Source organism: Sus scrofa, chromosome 8, assembly GCF_000003025.6.
Source record: "Sus scrofa isolate TJ Tabasco breed Duroc chromosome 8, Sscrofa11.1, whole genome shotgun sequence".
NCBI lineage: Eukaryota > Metazoa > Chordata > Mammalia > Artiodactyla > Suidae > Sus > Sus scrofa.
In genome coordinates, this window is record NC_010450.4 from 83,676,508 (window position 1) to 83,703,550 (window position 27,043).

A 27,043-nucleotide genomic window follows, 5' to 3' on the forward strand; every position below is an offset into this window, starting at 1 on the left:
GAATTCTTAATTAAACCTAAAATGGGGAAAGGGTGAGGGGGAGTAAAAACACCTGATTGTTTATTTCACACGCAGGGAGTGTTAATGACGTGATGCCCCGTCTCTCCTTGGAGTACAGTACAGGGCACACATGACTGCATCCCAAGACAAGAAAGATGGTGCAAACTCAAAGATAAGCATGTCTTTACACCCAACCGGCACAATTTTCTTATTTGTTTAAACTTATTAATACCGGGAAAATGTTAAATGCCATTAATCCTGAAACAAATGTCTAGAGAAGATCTTCCCAAACAACCACCTACCATTGGAAGCCCGAATTTATAATGTTATAAAACATGACAAACAGACGGAGAATCGCCGCGGGCTTATATGATAAACACGCCCCGGCAAAATCTTTCTCCCATTTTGGGGTTCTTAACTGGAACACCAGGAGTTCCTTTCTGCTGTTTAACTATTGTAATGCAAGACCCTCCCCCCCCGCCCCATTCTGACGGGGCTGAGGATCATAAACTAACCGTGCTTTAACATCCTTTACGATTCAATCCTCTCCCTAACCGAGCACGTGGAGAAAACTGCACAAATCTTTTTACCCTAGCAAAATAAACCGGAAACCACAGCCACCTTAATTTACAGTTTCGCCGCAGCCAATGCCGGATTCGATCCAGAAGACACTGTTAATCGCGATTCTTTTAAGATATTTACCCAGCTAGAATGCGGGTACCACAGAAGTCTCTTCCCTGAGAAAGGCAGTTTTGCACTGCATCCCGACCTCGGACTCTTGGGGGCGGGAGAGGTATATGCGCACCCCAGAGGAACACACAAATGAATCAGGCTAGCGCTTTAGAAAAGTTATCAAAAAGAACTCACCAAGCAAGTTCCACCCCTCTTCCAGCCACCAGCATTGCCAGAACCACACGGAATCCCACCCAGCCAGAATGCCATTCTCGCAGCTGTGAGGCGGGTGCGTGCCTACCTTGCTATCCAGGCGTCCCAGCCCCGGGCTGTCACTCCGCAGGCAGCAGGACAGCCGAGGGTAGAAGCCACCGCAGAGCATCTCTCCCCCACTCAGCAGCTCCAGCTGGGACATCATCCGCCTATCCCTCCTTTTCAGGCGCTTCGGGGGGTTCCCATTCAGGCACCTTCTCCTCCTCGCTCCGCTCCCTTCGCTTCTTTCCCCAAACTTAGCATCTCCTTCAAAGAAACCCAGAGCCACGGCCAGCAGCAGCAGCTTAAAGGAGAGCATCTTCAGCATCGTCTGCCCCGCGCGGCAGGGGCTGGGCGCGGGAGGATGGGGGTGGGGGGGACGCCACTGCCCAGCAGGGGCACTAGGGCGCAGCTCCAGGAGGAGGCTGAGGGGCGGCAGGACGCTTAAGAGGCAGAGAGAGGTGGCGGGGGCGAAAAGATGTAGAGCGATGCAACTTTGCAAAAAAATAAAAGACGAGGCGATGGGCCCAATACCTTGGCGGAGCCCGAGGAACGAGATAAAGTTGTGCGGTTGACACCGTTTGCGGTTGTGCCAGTGTCAGTTGGGTGGGGGGCTTTCTTCTGCGCCTGGGAAGTGGGAGGAGGAGAAGAAGTTGGAAGAGGAGGAGGAAGAAGAGGAGGAGAAGACGGTCACAGAGGTTCACTTGTCGGTGTAACGGGAGTTGTTTAGGTGACACAGTAGCAGGAACAGAAACGGCGACGGTGGCGGCGGGGCAGGCGGAGGCAGGGCCAGCGCTGGGCTCTAGATGATGCTGAGGTCTCCTCTGCCGGCGGCTGTAGCTTTTCACACAGCCTCTCATGTTTCGTTCCCTCTTTTCTTCTTCTTTTTAACTAGCGCGCGGGGAGGTGCTGCCACCGCGCGCCCCTTGACGTCACCGCTTCTCGCGCGCCCCCGCCCGGGCAGGGGGAGGGGCGGGGGCGGCCCCGGCGCGAGCGCGTCCCTGGGCCCCGCGGGCCTCGGGAGTGCGGCGGGGAGGGGCCACGGGCCGCGGTGGCGGGCAGAGGGGGAGGGCCCGGCGGAGCCCTCGGAGCCAGCCTCGAGGGCGCGGAACCCAGCGCGCCCGCCTGGCCGTACCGCCCGGGTGGGGGCGTGCACCGCCTTGGTGCCCCGGCCCGCCCGCCCGGGACTGGGGCGCCGCCCGGAGGTTCCCCGCCCGTCCTCTCTCCTCCCGCGGCCCCTCCGCACGACCCCAGGCGTGAGGCGGCCGAGCTGAGGCTCCAAAAGAAAGTGAGTAAGAGAGGGCTGCGGGAGGTGAGAAGGGAGGGAACCCTTCCAGGGCCTCCCCTACCCGGGCCCCGGCCCGCCCCTCGCCCGGGAGGGAGGATAAACCGGGTGGGCTGGAGTTGGCGGGAGGGAACTTTCCGGCCCCTTTCCCGCCCCTGACCCGTGACGACTCCCCCCTTCCCGCGGTGATTTCCAGTGTGAAGCTTGATCCGGTAAAAATCTCCCTGGGACTCTGATTCAGAAGCCGGGGGACAGCCCAGGTGCTGCAAAGCATTGAGAATGCTAAGATGGTTTGAAGCTTGGGCGGAGATGTACCCACATCCTTGCCAAAGGTTCTGCGCGCGCCTGAAGTGGCACAGGCGCGTGTGCTTGGGGTGGGATGTGGAGACCTCCCGGAAGGATAGCTCCCGCCTGAGTCCTGGGCGGGCTGGCCCCGGACGCTCCTTTCAAAGGTCGCACCTGTGCCCTGGAACTCAGCCGGGCCCCGCTGGCGCTTCCCCCAGCACGCAGGTTCCCCTACCCCAGGTGGAGGAGCAGAGAAGAAGCTGGCCTTGGAATCACCGTACATTTTAAATAGGGGAGAGAAAAAATTTCTGGGAAGATTTCCTCAGGGATGTAAACACAGGCGTCAGCTCGGGAGGAAGAATTAGTGGTAGATTTGCGGGCGGCGAGAAGTGGGATGCGCTGTGTAGCCCATGTATCTAAATAAGTTAACCTTTTCCTCCAGCTAGACAAAGTCTGCCTAAAGAAAGTGTTTCTAAAGTGATCTGTGCGTTATCCAGCATAGTGACTTGACCTTTACTGAATCCCTGAAAATTGGCCTCAGGAGGAGTCTCTACAGGGTTGCATCCCAAAACGTGCTTTCTGCCCCCTTGAGTAGTTAATAGGGGAGCTAATTTTCTGGGATATGGGTTTTGAGGAGATAAGGCAGTTTCCTCTTTTTGCCAGTGGAGGAACCTTCACCATATTTGGATTTGCTTCACTTCTTAGACACAGATTTTGCCTAGCTAATGGGAAGGTTGGGGACTGCGGGGGTGGATAGCTGATTAAACCAATTATTGTTAAAGTGGTCGCAGTGGCTGGATAAGACTTCTATGCCTTTCACTTCCTGGACCCGGATTTACTAGAGGAGCTAGGTTTTTCCCAAAAGAGGTGACAGATTAGAGTAACTGAAAAAGGATGTGCTGGGAATATTTAGTCCAGTCTTGAGCTCAGTGTAGGGCCCAGATGATGTACTTAACATTTTTCTCTCAGGGGCTGTTGTATGCCTGTGATTGCAAATGCTGCTTCTGATCCCACAGACTGCTGTATCTGACATTCTTCCTGCTTTGAAGACTTTTAATATAAAATAAATCATAGAGCTATAAAGACTTTAAGACTTTAAACTCTCGTTTAATAAACAAATCTGGAAACGAATCCCATCAAGATTAAATCACTTGCACAATCTCATCTAATTAGGTAGTTTAAAAACCAGGGCCTCAAACTAGGTTGCTTTCCACTATCTAAGACTTTATTCCCAAATGCCAGTTTTATGTTGTTTTCCCAAAATAAAAATCCTTTAAAAATTATATTTCAGTGGCTTAAGCTCACACCCCAAGTGATGAATTCATCTTAGTTTTGGAACAGGCCTTCCTATGGTTTGTACTTAAAGTCTAAGGACACTTAAAATAAGTTAACTTTGGTTTTAAAAAATTATGCAGATGTTATAACCTGTGCCCCTAAGTTAAAGCTATAGAGCATTTATAAATGATTACTGAAATGAGACAGTTGTTCTTTCTTGATCCATGGGAATTGATCCCATCTGCTGTTAGTCATGGCAGTCCATAAATTGGGGCTCTGATGAGTTAGCTGCATTTATTTTTGGTGCTACTTCTAGAATTTCTAACTAGCCATCAAGTAGTGTTACACAAATGAACTAACTTCTATGTCTTTTGTTTGTTTGTTTGTTTTTTTGTAGAGGGAAATTGCAAAGCCCATCTAGAGCCAGAGTGACAGCATATTTTTTTATGAATCAAGAATCAACATCGGGCTATTTCCTAAGATTAGACCATGAAAGCCCACTTGGAGGCTGCACAGCTATCTGCACACTTGAACCTGAAAAATGGTCTTTTGCCATCAGGGAGCTGAATCATCAGAAGTGGTGAGAAGAAGAGACCCCACCCCCACCCCACCCGACCAAACTCATCCAGACAGATTAGGCAAGGAATGGAGCTGTACGAGGGTGGCAGATCACCATCTTCTGCTTAGACACCACAGAGCGGTCCATCTAGGACTGCCACCTACATGCTGATTGTACCCTGTGCAAGGCATCCGGCTGAGGCAGCAAATGGGAGCTGAAATCCTGCTCGTGCTCCACTCGCCAAGTCATGTCTGCCCAGATGATGTGTGGCTCTTTTTTCTAATTTGTACCAAAGCACCCTGTACGGGCAGGTGGCAAGTCTGACCATCCCACTCCTATTTCCCAGTCCTACCCAGGATTATATTCCTTACCTTGTGTGACCTCATGAACAAGTTAGGTTTTTAGTCAAAAGAGGAAATTTTTGACCCAAATTGAAATTAATTTCATAGTTAAATTTCAAAATATTGCCATAGATAGGAGTTACGTGTGTATGCAATTACACATGCATGTTTATACAGTTATGTGGGCACACATGTCTATGTATCAGAACTTGGCACAACTTAAATTTGGTAAATGTTTAAAATAAAGCTTTTGGGTATGAGAATCAGTTTTTTATATGGATTTCTGGACTTTACAGAAATATGTACTATTTAATTCCATTTCAGCAAATATACATGAAGTATCAGGCATGGTGCTAAGCAATGTGTATCCAGTGATGAAAAATAATACAATCACCCTGTCTGTAGGTAATTAAGCTAGTTAAGGAAGATAAATGATAAAATCCCAAACTTAAGATTCTAAACTATGGTAAAGGTTATGAAAGAACTGCTAAGATGGAGAATAACAAGGCACATTTATTTCAGATTAGGTGACTGGATAGAGATTCTCTGTGAAAATGACATTTCGACTGGGACCTGAGGATGAGTCAGAAGGAGTTTATGAAGTGGCTCCTCCCTGCCATTCAAAGTCAGAGAAAAGGATAAAGTAATGCCATTTGCAGCAACATGGATGGACCTAGAGATTATCATACTAAGTAAAGTAAGTCAGGTAGAGAAAGACAAATATATGACATTACTTATATGTGGAATCTTAAAAAATAATGCAAATGAACATTACAGAAATAGACTCACAGACCCAGAAAACAAATATATGGTTACCAAAGGGGAAAAGGAGGGGGAGGGGTAAATGAGGAATTTGGGGTTAATACATATAACTACTACAGATAAAATAGATAAACAACAAGGACCTAGTGTACAGCACAGGGAACTATATTTAATACCTTGTAATAACCTATAATGGAAAAGAATCTGAAAAACAATATACATGTATATAACTGAATCACTTTGCTGAACACCTGAAACATTGTAAATCAGCTATACGTCTACAAAAATTAAACTGCAGAAGCTTATGATTTCAGAAGAGAATGTGATACATTGAAGGGAAAGCACAGAATAAAGTAGGTAACTAAGAAAGCAGAAGCCATTGGCCAAATTCATAGTGTAGTTTATAGACTCTAGATAACTAATGAAGTTATATTCATGCATTCGTCATTTCCTTTGCAAGTACCTTATCCTCATTGACCTTTTTCTTTAAATCCTTTTGCCCAACTTCCAGGAATTTTAGTTCCAGTGGCCTTTCAGTTTCAGCCTTTGCTTCTCATTTAACCAGCTCTAATTTTCTTTGTATTCATTTGGGCATTGTTAATATCTGCATGAGGTTTTTCCATACATGGTAGTTAAATATCCATGCAATTGTAAACTCCATGAGGGCAGCAGTTACACTTCTTTCTTCTCAGTCACCCCAGCATGGTCTCCTTCACTCATTGTACAGGGCCAGCCTCTCAATAGTTGCTGCCAATGGTCCAATCTTGTATGAATTAATACGCTTTTTAAAAGGTTTAGGTGGAAGAAATATTTGCATGATAAAAAATTTTAAATTGTTTAACAGAAGGGAAGGTACAACCTGAAGTGCACCCTCACCAAGGAATTTCAGGAGACATTGTTGTGAAAGTATGAGTCCACCAAGGAAGGGTGGCTAATAAAGCCAAAGAATAAATGCACATCTTTTAAAAACTAAAGACTGGTTATAGTTCAAGTACACTGACACAATGGTCAGGCTGCTGGTAGGGCGTTTTCTATAATTATTCAGTCTTTCTTTCAAAAGTTGGCACCTGCTGTGTGCCAGATCCTGCCCTGGGCACTGGGACCCAGCAACACAGCGAGAGCAAAACTTCTTCCATGGAGCTCAAGTTCACTGGGAGAGACAGACAACAAGTAGCTTTAGAGCATGGCAGAAGATGATGAGTGCTCTAGAGAAAGGGTTCATGGAGAAAGAGTGCTGGGGTTGAGAGAAATAATAATAATAAATAATTTTGTATACAGTTGGCCCTCTATATCTGCAGGTTCTGCATGGGGGGGGGGGGATTCAACTAATTCTCACTGGAAACACTAAAAAAAAATTTTCGGAAACCTCCAAAAAGCAAAACTTGAATTTGCCATGAGCTGGCCACTATTGATACAGCATTTACATTGTAGTTACAACTATTTACATAACATTTGCATATTATTGATTATAAGGCACCTACAGATGATTTTACATGTACAGGAGGATGTGCATGGGTTACATGCAAATATGACAGCATTTTATATAAGGGATTTGAACATCTGTGGATTTTGGTATTGGGTGACCTGGAACCAATCCCCTAGATATACCAGGGGCTATTCTACGTTGTCAGGAAAGGTATTTCCTGAGGTATAGGCAGAGACTGGGGCATAGATATTTGGGCAGAGGCTTGAAACAGGGCTACATGCATGGGGATGCCTGTAAGCACAGGGAACAGCAAGTCAAATGCCATAAGGCAAGCATGCTTGGTATATTTAAGGATTATCAGAGAGACCAATACAGCTGGAGCAGAGTGGGTGACAGGAAATGGCAAGAAACGAGGGCAGACAAACCCAGGGCCCAGACAGCACAGGATGTTATAAACTGTGTTATGGACTTTAGCTTTTCCTCTGAATGAGATGGTTATCGCTCAGAGGTCTTGTCAGAAATAAACTCTATTAATTTATTATTAAATAATAGTGGAGTTCCTGCTGTGGTACAGTAGGTTAAGAACCTGACTCCAGAGGCTTAGGTCGCTGCGAAGGCATGGGTTCATATCCAGCCCAGTGCAGTGAGAACTTTCATATGCTCTGAGTGCAGCAATAAAAAAATTTAAAAAATAGACAAATAAATAAACACTCTTTCATATTTCCACAGAACAAATTAAATATAAGGAATGAGTTAAGTGGGTGTTGGGAAACTGAAAAAGCCAGAAAGATCATTGAAGATTAAACACCTGGCATTGCTGTGAGCTGTGGTGTAGGTCAAAGACATAGCTCAGATATCTGGTGTTGCTGTGGTTGTGATGTAGGCCAGCAGCTACAGCTCTGATTCTATCGCTAGCTTGGGAACCTCCATGTGCCGCGGGCAAGACCCTAAAAAAATACAAAAAAAAAAAAAGATCATTGAAGTAAAATAATGACTGCAGGAAGCAGCTTCCATCCTCAGGGAAGTCAGGGTTACCAAAACCTAGAAGCTGACTAAAGAGCCCTAGTGGAATTGTGGAGATGTGGTTGTTGCCCAGCAAAGGGCTGCAGATACCCCAGAATGGTGACATGAAGTTGATTATAGGCATGCTGGAAGAAAACTGGAGACTGGAGCCAACTGCCATTGAGTGGATGCATTAGCTTCATAAGGCTGCCGTAGCAAAGTACCACAGACCAGGTGGCTTAAAGCAAAAGAAGTGTATTTGCTCACAGATCTGGCAGCTTAAAGTCTGAACTAGGCATGTGGGCAGGGTTGATTTCTTCAGACAGAGAAACTGCTCTGCTTGGGGCCCATCTCCATTCTAGTAGGCTCAGGAGTTCCTTTTCTTGGCTCATAGATGGCATTCTCGCTGTGTCTTCATGTTATCTTCCTTCTACGTATGTTTGTCTTTGTCTCCATATTTCCCCTTTAATAAGGACGCCAGTCATGTTGGATTGAGGTCGACCTCATTTTAACCTGCTCGTCTGTCAACACCTTATTTTCAGTCAAGGCCACATTCACAGGTACTGGTGATGCACAGTTTAATCCACAACACAAGATAAGGGGTCATGGCTAGGGTGATGCAAACAGAAACAGCAAGGAAAAAGGAGCAAGTTGCTTTGCATCATTTTGCTTCTGGCCTCCTCTCTTGTGTCTGTCTTGGGTCAGGTTGCCAATAAGCAGAACTCCTGACAGGGATCCTTGGGCAAGTGATTCATTGAAGGAGTACTCTTAGGAAAAAGATGAGGGGAACAAAGCTAAGTAAGGGTGGAGCTAAAGATACATACTGGAGGCTAGCTGCAGTCTGACCCCACAGGGACCTCTAGAGAGTGAATTGAACCACAAAACTGGTCCCAAGTTGAGGCAAGGGTGAGGTCCGGTGAACTCATGTATCAGTTATTATTTGCAGGTTGCCCCCTGGGGGACATAAGGTAAATAGATCCCATTCTGCCAAGAACAGTGCTCTGAAGAAGGGGCAGCTCTGAACTCTAAGGAGCCTATAGTTTTCAAGGCATTTGTCCATTTCATCAATTGACATGAAGTTGTTCATACTATTGCCTTGTTATGCTTTTATTCTATGAGATCTGTAGTAATGTCACATCTTTCATACTTAATATTAACAATTTGTGTCTTATTTCCTGCTCAATGTGGCTGGAGGTTTATTAGTTTTATTGGCTTTCTAAAAACAAAAAGCAAACAAACAAAACCAGTTTTTTATTTCATTCATTTTCTCTATTGTTTTTTTGTTTTTTATTCTATCGATTTCCCTTCTGATCTTTACTGTTTACTTTTTTTCTGCTTACTTTGGGTTTAATTTCCTCTTGTTTAGCTAGTTTCTCATGATGGAGACTAAGGTCATTAATTTGGGACCTCTCTCTTTTCTAATGTAGGCATTTAGCAATATACATTTTCCCCATAGGACTGTTCTTAGCCATATCCCACAAAATTTGAAATGTGCTTGGAGTTTCATTTAAACTCCAAGTTCAAAGTACTTTCTTATTTCTTCTTTGATTTCTTCCTTGATCAGTAGGTTATTTAGAAGTGTCCAAACTTGGGGATTTTGGGGAAGCCTTTCTGTTGTTGATTCTAACTCAATCCCATTGTAGTAAGAGATCATCTATATGAATTTATTCTTTTAAAATTTTTTTGAGAATTTTTTACGGATAGGAAAATGGTCTATCTTGGTAAACATTCTGTATACAACGGAAAAGAATGCAGATTTTGTTGTTGGGTGGGGTGTTCTGTAAGTGTGGATTAGGTTGATTTGTTTGATAGTGTTCTTTAGTCTTCTGTCTTTATTGATTTTCTGTCACTTGTTCTATCAGTTATTGAGAGAGGAGTAAATGTTGATGGCTCTGAATGTGTTAGGGACTTTTCTGTTTCTTGCAGTTCTTTCAGTCGTTGTTTCACACATTTTGAAGCTCTGTTAATTGAGCACATCAGCATTTAGGACTGTTAAGTCTTCCTCATGATTTGTTCCTTTTGTCATTATAAAAGGTCGTTCCTTATCCTTGGTAATAGTCTTTGCTCTAAAAATCTACTTCATTATTAGTATAACCACTCTCTTTTGTTTGACTAGTGTTAACAGATTTCCCCCATTCTTTTATTTTTTATTTATTTCTGATTTTATATTTAAAGTGCATCTATTATAGGCAGTATATAGTTAAGTTTTGCTTATTCTTGTCACTGTGACAACTCATGATAAAAACTTTTTTTAATTGAGGTATTTAGACTTTTTACATTTGATGTGATTACGATCCAGCTGGGTTTAAAGTTCATCACCTTACTATTTGTTTTTTATTTGTCCCATCTATTTTTTTCTCTTTTTATTCTCTTGCTCTTCTTTTGGATTGAGTATTTTAATTTATTTCAATTTTTCTGTAAGTGGATTAGTAATTTTAGAATTTGGAGTATTTTTAGCTTATTATAGTGTATCTTTAGTTAATATTATACAACTTCTTTATAGAGGATAAAAACTTTCACAGTACACTTTTATTGTTCCCTCCCAGCCTTTCTCCATATGCTTCATCTATGTTATAAATATCAGTATATAGTACTATTTTTAGACAGGTATTTATTTTTTAGATTTAAAATAGAAATAAAAATCTTATATTTATCCACCTAATTACCATTTCTGGTGCTCCTCATTCCTTAGTGTAGCTCTGTCTGATACGATTTTCCTTCTAACTGAATAATATGTGTTAATAGTTCTTGTAGTCATGTAATAGGAATCTTAGCATGATGATTCAGTTTTGGATTGTCTTACAGTCTTTATTTTGCCTTTGTTTTTTGAGAAACATTTTTGCTGGGTATAGAATTTTAGGTTGACACAGTCCCCCCACCAGGACTTTAAAGATGTTGCTCTACTGTTTTTGTATTTTTTCAAAGAGAAATTGGTCTCATTCTTATTTTGTTCCTTTATATATAATGAATCTTTTCTCTGGTTGTTTGTCACATTTTCCTTTTATCTGTGGGTGTAAGCTTTTTAATTAATTCTATTATGTCTTGCTATAATTTTCTTCATATTTCTTGTGGTTGGGGTTTGTTGAGCTTCTTGGATTTGTGGGTTTATAGATTTCATCAAATATGAAACATTTCTGCTTGTTATGTTGTTAATATTTCCTTCTTGTCGCCTCCTTTGGGGACTCTAATTATATATCCATTAGGCAACTTGAAAATCTCCCACAGCTCACTAAAGGTCTCTTGATTTTTTTTTTTTTTTTTTTAGTTTTTATTCTTTCTGTACTTCATTTAGTTTTCTGTATTGCCAAGTTCACTAATCCTTTTTTTTCTTTTCTTTTCTTTTTATGATTGCACCTGTGGCATATGGAAGTTCCTGAACTAGAGTTCAAATCAGAGCTGCAGCTGAGGCCTGTGCCACAGCTCGAGGCAATATCAGATCCTTAACCCATTGAGCAAGGCCAGGGAATCAAACCTGAATTCTCATGGAGACTGTGTCAAATCCTTAGACCGCTAAGCCACAACAGGAACTCTGAGTTCACTAATCTTTAATTTGCAATATTTAATCTGGTATTATCTTATTTCAGATATTTTCTATTTCAAGCATTGCATTTTTCATTGTGAAAAGTTCAATTTGGTCTTTTGAAAATCTTTCATGTCTGTATTTTTCTTGCTCAATCTTTCCTCTATATTCTTGAACATGTAGAATATTGTTACAGTAACTATTTTAATGTCCTTGTCTGATGATTCTATCATCCATGCTAATTCTGGAACTGTATTTATTCATTGATTTTTCTCCTTATTACGGTTTATGTTATCTTACTTTTTTAAGCCTGATAATTTTGTATTAAATTCTAAACCTTATGATTTTTACCTTGTCAGATGCTTAATGTTACATTCTTATAAATATTCTTGAGCTTTGCTCTGACATTTGGTTAGATGACTTGGTGATAGTTTGATCTTTTCAAGCTTCTTGTTAACCCTTGTTAGGTGAAACCAGAACCACTTTTCATTTAAGGCTAATTTCTTCCACTACTAAGGTAATACCATTGTAATTGCTCTGTCTGATTTTCCTTGAATTCTGATGTTTTTCCCTCTGGCTGTTTAGAACATGAACTATTCTTGGATCTGTCTGAGCTCTGAGTATCTGCCCCTTTCAAGTGGTTCTTTCCTTTTTCTCGGGTGATTTCTCCACAGGCACCATGCTACTAAATATGAAAACTCAAGGGGTATCCCCCATGGGTATCCAGAGCTCTTTCTCTGTAGGGCTGCCTTCTCTCCAGTACTCTGCTTTTTGAACTCCAGCTCTTGGCCTCTCTAGACACCATGTGTCTCTCCTTAGTTCCAGGTTACTGCCTGGTTCTGTTTGGATTCCCCCTCCCCTCCACTGCAGCCTGGAAAATCTGCCTGGGCAGTAAGCTGGGACAGTAATGGACAGTCATTGTTTGTTTTCCCTTTCTCAGGGACCAAGGTCCTCTGCTTACTTAGTTGATGTGCAGTGTCTGAAAACTTTGTCTAGTTTTTAAGTACTTACTGCATACAATAATGTAATAGTAACTGTTTAGTAGGGTGGTAAACCTGGTCTCTCTTACTCCATCTTGAATAGAAGCAGAAGTCTTACTTTTTTTTTTTTTTGGTGAGATTTTTGATAACCAAATCCATTTCTTGAAAATATTAGGACAGTCATTAAGTGTAGGTGACTGTTTTCATTGCATTTCAGTTTCTTGTTGTCAGCCCATGTTCATGTTGTTCTGCTTCCTTAGACCTATAGCTTCATAAATCTATACCCTCTCAAAATCATTGGCAGGAGTTTATTTTTCCATTTTGCCCTTTGTTATGAGTAGTGATCCCAATTAATTACATTCACACTTCCCCTTCTTATGTCAAGCCTTTCAGCTCTGTCCACCCCCTTTGGTTTCTAAAATCATATTCAGGCCTTCTTCCCTTCTCTGCCGTTACTGCTGGGAACACTGATTTTCAAAATGTTTTTCTCCTCCTGCTCTAACAGCAACAGTCACTTCTTTTGTTTATGCTAGACTGTGTGTTAAATGTATTTAGAAAACACACAAAAACCTCTCTCTCTCTCTCTCTTTTTTTTTTTTGCCTAGAGGGTAACACCTGGCTGCTGTGTATTCTGAATTCGAGGATGGGGAAATGGGCTGCAGGCTTTCAATAAATGCTTCTGTTTTCAGCCCTATATTGTAGGGCATCCTGGTCTTTAACCCCTCCCAACTCTGAAAGGCAGAGTGGCTTACTCCTTGACTGCAGCCCCCTCCCCTCCCTATATTTCTTCTGGGCTGTGTCTTTTCCTCACCTTCGTTATTGAACTCTATTCTTCCCCTCACTTCCTCCTTTTTAGAGCAGTGTTGAAATAGTTCACCCATTGATGAACTCCCTCCTGTTCTTTTCACTGCTCTGTGTTTACCCCTCCCCTTTAAACTGATATATTTTTCTTTTAATGGGATCAGAGGAATGAAAGGAGATAAATTCATAGGCTCCATTTGTATCTCAACCTGGCACCAAGTTACTAAAGCTAGTGGGTTTGTTTTTTTTTTTTTTTCTGTAACTTATATTCAATTTTTCCCCCATTTTTAAAGTTTTATGGAAATGTAGTTGAATTACAATGTTGTGATAATTTCTGCTATACAACAAAGTGATTCAGTTGTGCATATATCCATTCTTTTTCAGATTCTTTTCCCATAGAGGTTATCACAGAATATTGGGTCAGAGTTCTCTGTCCTATATAGCAGGTCCCCATGTGTGCATATGTCAATCCCAGACCTTTAATTCATACTATTGACCAATTCCTTTCCCTGAAACCATGTCTTTCCTTGTTTCAATAACTCCAATCTCAACTGATTTTTCTGTTATTTATCTGGATGTTACCCCTCAGTCTGCACTTTCTTTTGCATCTCTTTATATGTTTTTGTACTTCAGACTTGATTCCTTGGGCTTCTTCTCTGCTTACTCTACCTACTGAACATTTGTATGTGGATATCTACTTGGTCTATCAGAACTCTGCACACCTCAAACCGAACCTGCCATCTTTACTCCTAAATCTGCAACTCTACCCGCCTGTATCTCCTGTTGTATTCTTGATGAATCCAACTTCTGGACCTCTAATCACCATCCCTGCTCCCCTCTCAGATATAATTGGCTGTGATATGTTTAATAGACTGTAATATCCTAAATATGGCTTGCACCTACTCACTTTTTCCCATTCTCTCAACTACTGCTTATTTTATTCCTATTACTTTTAATTTTTAATATAGAAAAATTAAAACATAGTAAGATGCACCTGTCACTCAGCATCAAGAATTACCATGTGGCTCATTTTATTTTATCATCACCCCTCCCCAATTTTGCTCCTCTATTATTTTAAAGACACATTCCAGATGTCATATCATTTTATCAGTAAAAATTTCTGTATAGTTTTCTAAAGGAAAAGATATTTAAATACACAGGCACAAAACCTTTATTATGATAAATAGTAAAATTCCTTAAAATATATTTATAGATCCAGTTAGTATTTCTCTTTCCTTGGTTATCTCATAATTTTTTTATCTTTACAATAGATTGGTTCAAATCTGGAACTGAGCAGGAACCACACATTATATTTGGTTTATATGATTTTTTTTTTTTTCTTTTTAGGACTGAACCCGAGGGATACGGAGGTTCCCAAGCTAGGGGTCAAATCGGAGCTACAGCTGCCAGCCTAAGCCACAGCCACAGCAACGCAGGATCCGAGGCATATCTGCAACCTACACCACAGCTCACGGCAATGCCGGATCCTTAACCTACTGAGTGAGGCCAGGGATCCAACCTGCAACCTCATGGTCACCAGTTGGATTCACTTCCATTGCACCACAGTGGGAACTCCCTGGTTTATATGACTTAACAGAGTCTTCTTTAGTTTTGAGTTTCCCCTCCGCATTCGGTTGTTCCTTTCCCTTTATTTGTTGGATAAATCAGGTCGTTTGTTCTGTGGAATTTCCCACATTGTGGATTTTTTGGATTACATCCTCATGGCATCATTAACAATGTTTCTCTATTTCTGCATTTTCCGCAAACTCATGTTAGGTATAGAAGCATTATTAGAATTTTTCTAAGAATGATCTGCAGATGGCTTCTACTTCATCATATCAGGGAACATATAACATGTGGTTGTTTCTCTTTTCGTAATAAGATTTTTCAGTGGCTTAGTGTGTTATTATACTAACCAAGCTATCCATTAAAAAAAAAAATTCCTTTTGAGTTCCCACTGTGGAACAGCGAGTTAAGGATCTGGTATTGTCGCAGCTGTAGCATAGGTTGGACTTGATCCCTGGCTTGGGAACTTCTATATGTCTCAAGTGTGGCCATAAAAAAGATAAAATCCCTATAACTTCTCACCTAGTCTTTTTAACAGCTACCGACGTTCGTTGCCTAAGTCCCTTACTTATTAGGGGCTTATATTTCTGACCAGCTTTATTGCAACTTCTTAATGTTGCCACAACTATAATTTTCTTCCCCTAACTTGCACTGCTGCTCGATGGATTTTTGTATATAACAAATCATTTTATATGATTTCCCTGCATAAAATTCTTCAGTGGATTCCTAGTGAATTCAGAAAAAAATCCAAATTCTATAGCAAAGATATACAAGAGCCCTTAGTACCTGGTCCCTGCTTACCTGGCTGTTCTTTGCTTTACATTCATAAATAGTTGAAACTTCCTAAAATAGAATTCTTCTTGAGGTAGAAATGTTATAAGATATTGGTTTAACACTAATGGGAATGAGGGGTGAGCTGATGCACTGCTGACATGCAGGCAGATGGCAGGGTTATTTTCATAGCATTGATACCTAAGCTCTTAGGAACCAGAGTCTCTTAACATTTCACAGTACATGTAAATCAAATCATTACTGTATATTTTAAATGTATACAGTATTGCATATCAGTTATATCTCAATAAAACTGGGAAAAGTATTTATATGTGAAGAAAAGAAAAATAAAAAAACCCTGGATCTTTGACCACATCAACAAGGGCAACATGGCATCTCAAGGCCATGCCCAAGAGTGTTGACTCTAGGGCAAGAGATCCAGGGAAAGAATATAGGATAACTGGGGAATGACTTTTGGAAGAAAGCAAAGTTACATTTTCTTTCCCCAGCTTTATTGAGGTAAAAATGAACAAAAATTCTACATATATTAAGGTATACAATGTAATGTTTGATACATGTCTGCACTGTGAAATGATTACCACAATCATTTTAACATATTCATCACCTCATAAAGTTACCATTTTTTACCTTTTTCTTAGGTGTGGGGAGCAAAGTTATGTTTCAAAATATATTGTTTATAGGGAGTTCCCATTGTGGCACAGCAGAAACAAATCCAGCTAGTATCCATGAGGATGCGGGTTTGATCCCTAACCTTGCTCAGTGGGTCTGGCATTGCCATGAGGCTTGAGTCCTGCGTTGCTGTGACTATGGTGTGGGCCGGCAGCTGCAGCTCCGATTTGATGACTATCCTGGGAACTTCCAAATGATGCAGGTGCTGCCCTAAAAAGCGAAATAAATATGTAATAGAAAAAGAAAATGTATTGTTTATAAATTTGCCCCCAAAAGGTATATTGTTGCCATTTCAAGCTTCCTCCCCATGATATTTTCTCTTGAAGTTATCATGTAGACGCAAATAATTATGGTTTAATTTACTCACTCATATAAAATAGAAGGGTGGAGTTCCCATCGTGGCTCAGTGGTTAACAAATCCAACTAGGAACCATGAGGTTGCGGGTTCGATCTCTGGCCTTGCTCAGTGGGTTGGGGATCCAGCGTTGCCGTGAGCTGTGGTGTAGGTCGAAGACGCGGCTCGGATCCCGCGTTGCTGTGGCTGTGGTATAGGCCGGCTGCTACAGTTCCGATTAGACCCCTAGCCTGGGAACCTCCACATGCCAAGGGTGCGGCCCTAGAAAAGATGAAAAAGACTAAAAAAAAAAAAAAAAAAAGAATGGTAATTTTATAATTAATTTCAATTCTATTCCATTTATATTTAATTTATTCAAAATTCATCATAATTATTTTGCTAGGTATAATTCATTATAAAACAAATATTAAAGACTACATCCTAATTATACCTTATTCCTTATACTTTACACTTTATATTTATGTATTCACTTCCACTGAGTAAATTTTTACTGCTGGATATAAATTCCCTGCATGAAGCAGCATTAATTAGCAGGTGGCGTTTACATGAGTCTCCTTACAGATATTTGGCCTTTACTTAATATCTGCAGTTGGTGCTTAATCACGTCTGCATCATACATGGAATGATGAAATCATGTCTGAATTAGATGGATTCTATCTGCAATCTTCACTGTACCAGCCACAGTTGCAGGGCTTCTGACTTGCCACTATCACCTGTCCTCTTTTGTGGGGTCAGCCCCGTATCTCATGCATATGGGGAATGATGCACCGTGGAATGTTCCTGACAAGGACGTGCTCTCTGCACAGTGACTGGAGTTGGTATCAGAGAGAGGGGCTGGTTGGGCATGGAGATCCCTAGGGCACTAAATTCAGGAATCATGTAGATTTCTTATGATGGCTGGGAGTTGTGTCTCATGAAATTGAGTCTTGTCATTTCAAATTTATTTTTTAAAAATAACCTTACTTGATGGTAGTGATTTAAACTGATTTTTATGGTCCATCCTAGGTTTTTTCCCTAGTAAATGTCAATTTCTTATAGTACCTGAATCAGCAGCAGTGGAGTAATTTGCTAATACATTTTCCTTTGATGGAATTGGAAGGGTGAGCTAATGGGACCAGAGGGTGTGCAGAAAATGGTACTTAATTATAAAATAATGGAAAACAGTCTACATCATGAAATGACCTCACAAACAGAACGATCACAACCAAGATGATTCAGTAATTAATGGTTACATCAAGTAAATTAACTCATTTGTATCTCAACCCTATGTAAATGATGTGAGCAAGTATAATACCTTAACTGTGTAAACAATTAATAAAATATGGAAGACATTATAAATTTGCAGAATTGAAAGCCCATACAGCTATAGAATTAATTACTTTTGTATGCATTAGGTGTTTTGGAAACTAAGCATTAATTTTCTGGCTTTGACTCAAATCAAGACCACCCTGTAGGAAAGTTTAATTCCTCAGTAAGTAACTATTTATCATTTAGCTAAATGTTTGGCAACTCAGCCACAAAACAACATATGCAAATGAATGTTTACTAATGATTGAATGAAAACATGCTCTATTTCTGACTGTGCTTAATTCAAGCATAATGTAAAAATACGAAGACATATTTACTCAAAACAGGCTACCATAATCAAGATGCAGGATTAATCTTCAAAGATACTAAGCTGTGTGCAATTTTGGCAGCTTGACAATCTGGCAAGCATTTCTTTGAAAATGTAAGCGATAGTACAATATCAAGTACAGTAGTTAGATCAAACCTAAATATATGATTATTTAAAAATTTCAAATACTAAGAACATTATTTACTTTATAAATAATTGTGGAGAAAATGTTACATTATAAAACCTTTATGGTGTAGTTTAAAATGTAAATTTGCAGTAGTCTTATGGTCATTTGGTCTGGAAGGGGACAGATATTTGTGAAAGAATGTTCTGACAGACTAAAAAACTTCACATTTAAGTTTTAGGACGAAAGAAATCATTACATCTAAGGCAACAGTATATCTGATTGATAGAATGTGATATGGTTAAAAAATTATTTGTGTGGTATAGTTTGAGATTATAAATTCTGCCTTATTCAAAAATTCATGAATTGCATATGTTCTTTTATTTTCAAAATGGTTGGTTTACTTGTAAAGAAATTCCTCAGAGCTTTATTAGAAATATGTTGAAATTTTATGTCCTGCCCAAGGGCATGAAATTCTGCAAACATTTTAATTTATTAATAGTTGTAAACACCTGGACATTTATAGACATAAAGGTATTTTTGCGTGGATAAATTTGGAAAAAATGTTGGATATGAGAAAGATTTCTGTTTCTATTTTGTAAGATCATAGGTTCCACAAGATTCAACCTTTTGAAGTTTTAGTTTGTTTACTTTAAATAAAATATGTTTTTTTAATTTAAAATATCTGAAAAATATATTCCGAAATATCAATTAGTTCTTAAAGTACCTTGGAATAGTTATGAGTGTAAATGAATCCTAACAAATGTTAGGATTCCATATCCTTTAAGATAGATGATTTTTTTTTTTTTCCTTTTTGGTAAAGGGATGGAGAATTGTGGGTTTATTCTTGGGAGCATGAATACAAAACATACTGAGCCAGATTTATTTTCCTTTGAAAAATAATTCTGTCCTAATTACCACTTGTGCATTGTTTATTGCTTATAAAGATTGACTTAATATGATTAATAAGTAAGTACTTGAAAAAGAATGGTTTTATTTTTATCCTGAAAATTGAGAGGCTCTATGTATGAGATTAACTCGAAGGCCAGCACTACGTGGAACTATAGTTTTATAGTCTTCACTCACAGGAAAAGAAACCTTCAAAAATATATTGACCTTCTAAGGTATGGATATTGATTTAGTATCTCTGCGGGGGGGGGATATGAGATCATGTTTCAGAAATTCAGTGTTAGTTACATCCTACAAGTTTGTAATTCGGTCTTATCTCTTTTCTTTTAAAAGTAGGATTTTCTTCTTTCTTCATCTCTGCTGGAACATAGTGGATTTCTCAATTCCTTTTGTGCTCTTCTATTCATAGAGATGAATGGCTATTTTTATTTTTTGTATTAAGCTCTTCTAAGAACTTTTTCTCTTTGATTGCCTATGTGACATTTCCGTCTAGTCTTTGAATCCATTTGATCAATTATTTTTGTGAAACAGAAGTTTCTTCTGTGAAACACAAGAGCTATATTTGAGCCCTTACTTTATGCCACAGGCAGCGGTAAGTGTTTTGCATCTACCATCTCATTTAATCATTGTAGCATCTCTACAATGAAATAGATACATTTTACATATCAGAAACGAAAAGAGTTGAGGTGAAGAAAATTCTCTGTGGCCCTATAGCTAGTCAGTCAGAGCTGTGGTACAAACACAGATGCATCTAGAGACCAGTTCACTGTGGTGCTTCCTGAAGAGCTGGGCTCTGATTATTGTTTTATCTTGAACACACTCTCTCAGCACAGTTTTCATCCTCTCACTAACAGTCTGAGACCATGTCTTTCTGTACACGCATTGTTAAGCCTTCCTGGTATCGGCTGGTGTCATGTTTCTTTAAAGTCTGAGTTTCAGTGTATATGTAACTTGTTGGTCCTTGTGGAAGAGAAAATACAACCTGTTTCTCTAAATTGTTCTCATTTCCACTGACCCCTTCTTTCACGCCTCCTTCTTCACCTCCTCCTGAGTTAACTCCCTATGCTTGTCTTTCATCACTTCAGATTTAACATTCCTCTCTGTGACCATATCTTATTAATTATATATGCTTTGTAATGATAGCATTGCAAACTTCACAGATTAAAACCAAACACATTTATCACCTCATAGTTTCTGTGAGTTAGGGGTATAGGCTCAACTTCAATCTCTCAGTGCTGCTATAAAAGTGTTGACTGGGGTTCCACTCTCAACTATGGCAAAATTGGGGAAGGATCCACTTTCTAGCCTGTGTGGTTGCTGGCAGCTTTCAGTTTCTTACAGGCTATTGGACTGAAAGCCTCAGTTTCTTGTTGACTGCCAGCCAGAGGCCCTCTTTAGTTGTTTATCATATGACCCTTGACATAGGTCAGCTTATAGCAAGGCGGCTATTTCTTCAAAGGGAGAGAAATATCCTTTCAAGATGGCCGTCACCATCTTGGGTATTGTAACCACACACACGTAATCAGGTACATGATTACAGTACATAAGTGCATCCCATCACCTTTGCTGTATTCTGTTGGTTAGAAGCAAGTCACAGGTCCTGCCCACACCATCCTGGGGAGCACCCTCATGTCTATCACCTCCTCCTACCCTTCAAGGCTTCCTGCTTCACCGTCTGGGCCAAACCTGTTCTTCTACCTCATTTGATCTCTAGGCCATTCATTGATCACTCTTCTTTGTCCTGATACATTGGTCTCCTCTTGTTTTCATGTCTCCCACTGTCCTCCTTAGATTAGATTCCTTGCTTCCCTATTTCAGTTACTGTCCTGCTAACATCCTGACTCCCTTGATCCTTTGCCTGTTGGCTGCATTCACCTGGAAAGCCTCCAGCTCTAGACAAACCCAAGGACCCTTTTCTCCCAAGTCTCAACTCAGATGGCGCTTCTGTAAATTCAGGCATGTGTGTTCCACTTGGCTCTCCACAGTGCTCAGCAACCTTACCATGTTTTCTAACTCTGTTTGTTTTTCCACTTTGCACAAAAGCTATTCTAAACTATCTTCACTCTTCTCAAATCTTCAGCCCCTCCTCCCCTGCCTCTTTATTATCAGCATATGAACTTGCACCCTGTATTATACACATAAAAAGAGAAACCATCATATGGGATTTCCCCCAACTTTCCTTCCTCCTCCGTTTTGTCACCAGACAAAACATCTGACTCCTTAGAATGTCATGTCCTCCACCTGAATTTCATCTCTCCTTTATTTAACCTGTATTTCAACCTCTTCATCTTTACCGCTCCTTCTTATCAAAACGTTAAGTGTGTAAATATTTAAGCCATTCTTTAGCCCCATATTTCCCTGTGTAGTCATGTGCCTTCTTTCTCCTCTTCTTCACAGCTGACTTCTTGACCTTATTTTCTGCTGGCTTCTCAACCCATTCCATTCTGGCTTCCAACTCCAGTGCACCTCCATAGTGGTTCTGCTCATCTCGCCAGTGGTCTTCCAGTTACTATATCCAAATAATGCTTTTCTGTCCTCAACTGCATTCCATAGAGCTGACCTTTTTTTTTTTTTTTTCTTAAAATATTCTTTTCTCAGGGAACCCTCCTAATGTAGGAGGTTGGCAGGAATGTAAGTTGGTATAGCCACTATGAAGAACAGTGTAGAGGTTCCTTAAAAAACTAAAAATAGAGTTAACTATATGATCCAGCAATCCCACTCCTGGGCATACATATGGAGAAAACTCTAATTTGAAAAGATATATGCACCCCAGTATTCTTAGCAGCACTGTTTACAATAGCCAAGACATGGAAGCAACCTAAATGTCCATTTGCAGATGAATGGATAAAGAAGATATAGTATAAATATACAATAGAATACTACTCAGTCACAAAAAGGATAAAGGTTGATAGTGTTATTTAGTCCTAGTAGTGCCATTTGCAGCACCATGAAAGGATCTGGAGATTATCATACTAGGTGAAATACGTCAGACAATAAAAGACAAATATATGATATCATTTGTATGTGGAATCTAAAAAAAGATGCACATGAACTTACAAAACAAATAGACTAACAGATTTTGAAAACTTGTGGTTACCAAAAAAAAGTGACAGAGGTTTAAATTAGGAGTTTGGGATTAGCAGATACAAACTGTGTACATATAATGGATAAACAACAAGGTCCTATTGCACAGCACCAGGAACTATATTCAATATCTTGTAATTGCCTATAATGGAAAAGAATATAAAAAAGAATATCTATCTATCTAAGCATAACTGAATTATTGTATATCTGAAATTAACACAACATTGTAAATCAGCTATACTACAATTAAAAACTATTCTTTTCCCCTTTTTTCCGTGTGAAGACACATCCCAAGTTTCCATTTTTCTTGCTGTTTCTTCTTAAATCCTTTTAGCTAGATTCTCCTCTGATAAGCCATTAAGTATTGTCACTCCTTTAAATTCTGTCCAAGCTCCTCCTTTCTCTTCATGTATAGTGTCCCCTCTCTAGCCAATCTTACCTATTTCTGTGTGGCTTTAATTTTCACCACTATGACAAAATTCCAAATTTATGTATGTAGACCAAATGTCTTGTAGCAGGAACTCCAAAAGCAAGTTCTTAACATCATAGACATTCTCAGTAAAGTGATTACTGTACCACTCACTCTATTATAGATTTCTTCAATATTTAAAAATGCTTTTTGATGGTTTCAATACTTTTTTTAAAAAAAAGTATATTCTTATTTGAGGAATGAAGAGACATGAATCCATTTCTTCCTTTTTGTTGTACATACATGATAGTCATATAATAATAATTACTTTTTTTGCCTGCACTCACTGCTTTTGAAAGTTCTCCAGCCAGGAATTGAACCTGAGCTACAGCAATAACCCAAACCACGGCAGTGACAAGGCCTAGTCCTTAACCGCTAGGCTATCAGGGAATTCCAGTGATCAATTACTTTTAAAATCTATCGTATGATATCACTTATAATGTGGCATCTAAAATGTGACACAGATGAACTTATTTGTGAAACTGAAACAGATTCACAGACATGGAAAACAAACTATGGTTACCAAGGGGGAAAGGGATGCGGGGAGAGAGAAATTTAGGAGTCTGGGATTAGTAGATATACATTACTATGTATAAAATAGAGAAACAACAAGGACATACTGTATAGCACAGGGAACTTTAATGTCCTATAATAACCCCTAATGGAAAAGAATCTGAAAAAGATTATGTATATAAATATTATTTTATTATATATAAATATATGTATATTTTTAGATTCTTTTCCATTATAGGTTGTTATATATAACCACTTTGCTGTACACGAGAAACTAACATATTTTAAATCAACTGTACTTCAATTTAAAAAAAAAGAAAAAGTCAACAATGCTGTGAGTTATAAACACAAAAACAAAACCATCAGAACTTTGAGCACTCCAACTAAGCCAAAAGAATGCTTTCTAGGAATTCTGTCTTAACTTTTATCAATGCTTTCGTGAGGAAATGGTACCACAGAGGATATGTATTTCTTATATTCACTTATTTGCATACATATGTTTATATCTAGATAACAATATGAATAGAAATCTAGTGAAGTGAGATGAGCTTGAAATTTTCACGTAATGAAAGATGCTCCAGGCTGATAGTACTTTCTTATTTGATATCATTGCACACTTGCTGTTTATATGGAGGTTAATGTCCATGTACAGAACAAAAATAAAATGGAGATGAGTTACTTTTACAACATATGGTCAGATAAACTCAGCAGCTATCGTCTAATCAAGAACCACACAGAAAAATGTGTGTTTTACTTTTGCTTCCTCACTAAATTAATATCCACTGGCAAAATCAGATTTCCATGTCTAGCCTACAGTCCTGCTGATAATACAACCTATGGTAGAGGGCAAACATTGACTCATATATTTAGAAAAATAGTCCCAGTCGATTCCCTAATAATAGATCTTTATGAAGCAGGAGGAAAACTATGAAAACCAGAAGAATCCTAACTTTCTTTTTTTGGCTGCACCTGCAGCATGTGGAAGTTCCCAGATCAGGGATTGGACCTGGGCCACATCAGTGACCCAAGCCGTAGCAGTGACAAAACTGGATCCTTAGCCACTAGGCCACCAGGAAACTCTGAATCTAACTTTTAACTTTCATTATTCAATATCTGACAGTCAAATCAGGTTTTATATTGTTACCAGAGCCAATGTCAAGAGGAATAAAGAGGAAAGTCTTCAAGGCAGTAAGAAAGTTGAGTTTGTCATCACATTACAAACATGTAGAATAATTTTTAATGGATACCCATTTGAAAAGAGCCTTAAGAAAAACAAAGAAAAGCCTTGCTCATGTTTCAAGTTGAACAAGTAACATTACTCTGAATGAGAGAAGTAAAGGGATGTATAAAACTTTTTTGACTCTTTTCTCAAATGCTTTGTGTTATGAAAACCCCCTGCATGCTTTTTCTCGAAATGAGATCCTCCTCAATTTAAACCCACGGGCTTTTAAGGAAAATTTAATAAACAAGTGCTTTCCTGGCCAAAAAGAGTTCTGTGCTATGCAAACGATGAAGGGAATCATGACACAAATGCTGAGTCCTGCTGGGCCAGGTTTAATTCCAATCCCTGGATAGCCTGTCCGCACACAGCACAGAACCCTTTGGAAGTCAATGAGAGGAAATTAATGTGCCACCCAGAGCAGAGAAAATTGAAATATGCTGAATTAATGTTTTGAATCATAAAAGTCACTCAAAGAAAATTCTTTCAATGGGGTGCCAACCCAAGTCTGGTTTTATAATTTTTATAGAAACCTTATTTTTTTTCCTTCTGAGAGGAAATTTTGGTTTTTCTCAGAAAGAATGATGGTACTACTTTATACCCCCAGAATACAATGTGAACAAGCTTATTTCAGAAACAAATCATTTTTTTTTTCTTATTACAAATGAAATACATTCTCAGTGTAGAAAATGTAGAAAATACAAAAAGGCACAGAGGAAACAAAAATCACAATAATCTCATTCTATCCTGTATGCCAAGATAAAAGCTGATAACCTTTTGGTATACTTTAAAAAATTGTATTGCTTTGAAGTCCTAAAGCAGGTACCTGAAAAATTTGAGTGTGTTCTCTTCAAACAATTGATCTGTATAACTTTAAAATCAATTTTTAAAACAGACACTTCAAAACGTATAAAAACAAGTTGGCAAGTAGTCACTTTAGAAAACTATGCTAATGCTTCCTCGGCTCACAGAATTTAGTCACTTTCTTGGAATTTCCCTCAGAACCAGTTTATGAAGCACAAGAAAAAAAATCATTTTGTCGTTTTATAACCTAAATACTTCTTTTAAAATAGGTCATTTTCTTCTATTTTTTCTTTTGTTTTTTGTTTTATTTTTCAGGTCATCTTTATCTGGAGAAGCCAAGCAGAGCTTACTTATTGATCAGTTGTGGGAAACAAAATTTTTGAGAAACTATTGTGGTTTTTATTAGTGTATTTAAGCTAGGTTCAACCACAAACATTTCTGCTAATGTGAAATGACATCTTGCATTAATACTCCCAAATTTCATACTAGTCGTTGGTTTCAAACTGTGCGATATATCCGTTCTGTCACATTTGTTGAAGAGCAACTCAGCAGTTACAACAGGGACAAATTTTAAATTGAGTTTTCAGTGCTACACTGATGGAGGCAAACTTTTTTCTTCTTTTCTCCTTTAGAGATTTGTCATTTCAAGCACAGAAGTTCCAAGACTTCTTGAAAAGTCTGAGGACTCAGGGAATTGCACAAGTATGTCTTAGTTGAAAAACAGTGAGTGGCATGCCGTTGTGGCTGTGAAGGAAAGACTGGATGTGTGCTCTCACACATCTCTATTTATAATCACTCTGTGTACTGACTGACTAGTTAGTGGATGTGGTGGTTGGGTAATGAGTTTTTGTTTTCTTTTTTTTTTCATGCTCGTAAACGCCAACCCGTGCCCTCATCTGGTCTTCAGTGTCAGTATCTGGTTTTCAGCATTTTAGCATGACAACCTTTTGAGAACAAAAATATCAAGGAAGACTGCCTTTTTACTGTGACTGTGAGAAAGCGACATTTGAACTTCTGAGCTGTTGGACGCTCATCTGTAAAGAGAAATAACAAGAGCAGTTTTTCAGATTGATTGTCAGGATTAAATGAACTGCGTAAGCAAAAAAAGTCTGTATACTGATGTTATCCTACTGATTTAAATCTCTATTATCCCTTCAATAAATTCTTTTGTTACCACCCATTGGTGAACTTAACCAAGGTTTAATTTTTTAAAATTTTTGTGTGACCATGCCTTGGCTCTGGAGCTGGTTTGCCAATACCTTAAAGATGAGAAGATAATTTGTAACCCCCTACTGCGTATCACATATAATAAATACTTGGTACAAAGCTGTCCATTGATTTTCTTGGTTTAACCTTGCCATTGCTATAAAGAAAGAGCCTGCACATCTAATTTATTACCGCTGCTACTTTAACTGTGTTGTGGCATCTGGAGAAATGATAATCAGCTGCAGCTTTTTTCCCCTCTTGACTGTGTGATTCAACACTGTGCTGTCATCATCTCCATTAGTAGCCATCCCACATGACTCAAAGAGAAGGATGGAAATGGGTCTCACCCAAGACAATATAAAAGCAAAGATAATACAATAAATTAAGACTTAAGCTAAAACTACAAAAGAAAAGTGGTGATTCTGAGAAATACAGATGTTCAGTTTTTGACAATTTATTCCAACTATCCCCTCAACCCCATCACACATTCTTTTTTCCTTCCAGAGACTATTTTCTGAATGAAAGGGTGGAGGTACCAGCATCGTCTTGGTGAGTGAT

General features: G+C 39.3%; 2 protein-coding genes across 5 annotated transcripts in view; one reads left to right on the top strand and one right to left on the bottom strand.

Moving 5' to 3' along the window:
* Window positions 1–1,861, bottom strand: part of HHIP (hedgehog interacting protein) — a 94,634-nt gene extending 92,773 nt beyond the window's left edge. For 2 of the 3 annotated variants that reach the window (XM_021100665.1, XM_021100664.1), the window contains exon 1: window positions 974–1,861. In XM_021100665.1, coding sequence (XP_020956324.1) covers window positions 974–1,252 — 279 coding nt within the window. In that variant the 5' untranslated portion in view covers window positions 1,253–1,861. The remainder of the gene's footprint in view (window positions 1–973) is intronic. The other variant, XM_003129171.6, reaches the window with a different exon arrangement.
* Window positions 1,411–25,981, top strand: LOC100525237 (translation initiation factor IF-2). Of its 2 annotated transcripts, XR_304986.3 has the most exons (4): window positions 1,411–2,212; window positions 4,167–4,349; window positions 5,192–5,366; window positions 25,912–25,981. XR_304986.3 is itself a non-coding variant. In XM_013978865.2 (2 exons), exon 1 carries the CDS (start codon window positions 1,731–1,733, stop codon window positions 2,196–2,198), a length of 468 nt encoding a protein of 155 aa, XP_013834319.2. In that variant the 5' UTR covers window positions 1,411–1,730; the 3' UTR covers window positions 2,199–2,212; window positions 4,167–4,936. The 2 variants fall into 2 exon arrangements, 1 of the variants encoding a protein (XP_013834319.2); XM_013978865.2 differs by lacking the exons at window positions 5,192–5,366; window positions 25,912–25,981 and having other exon boundaries at window positions 4,167–4,936.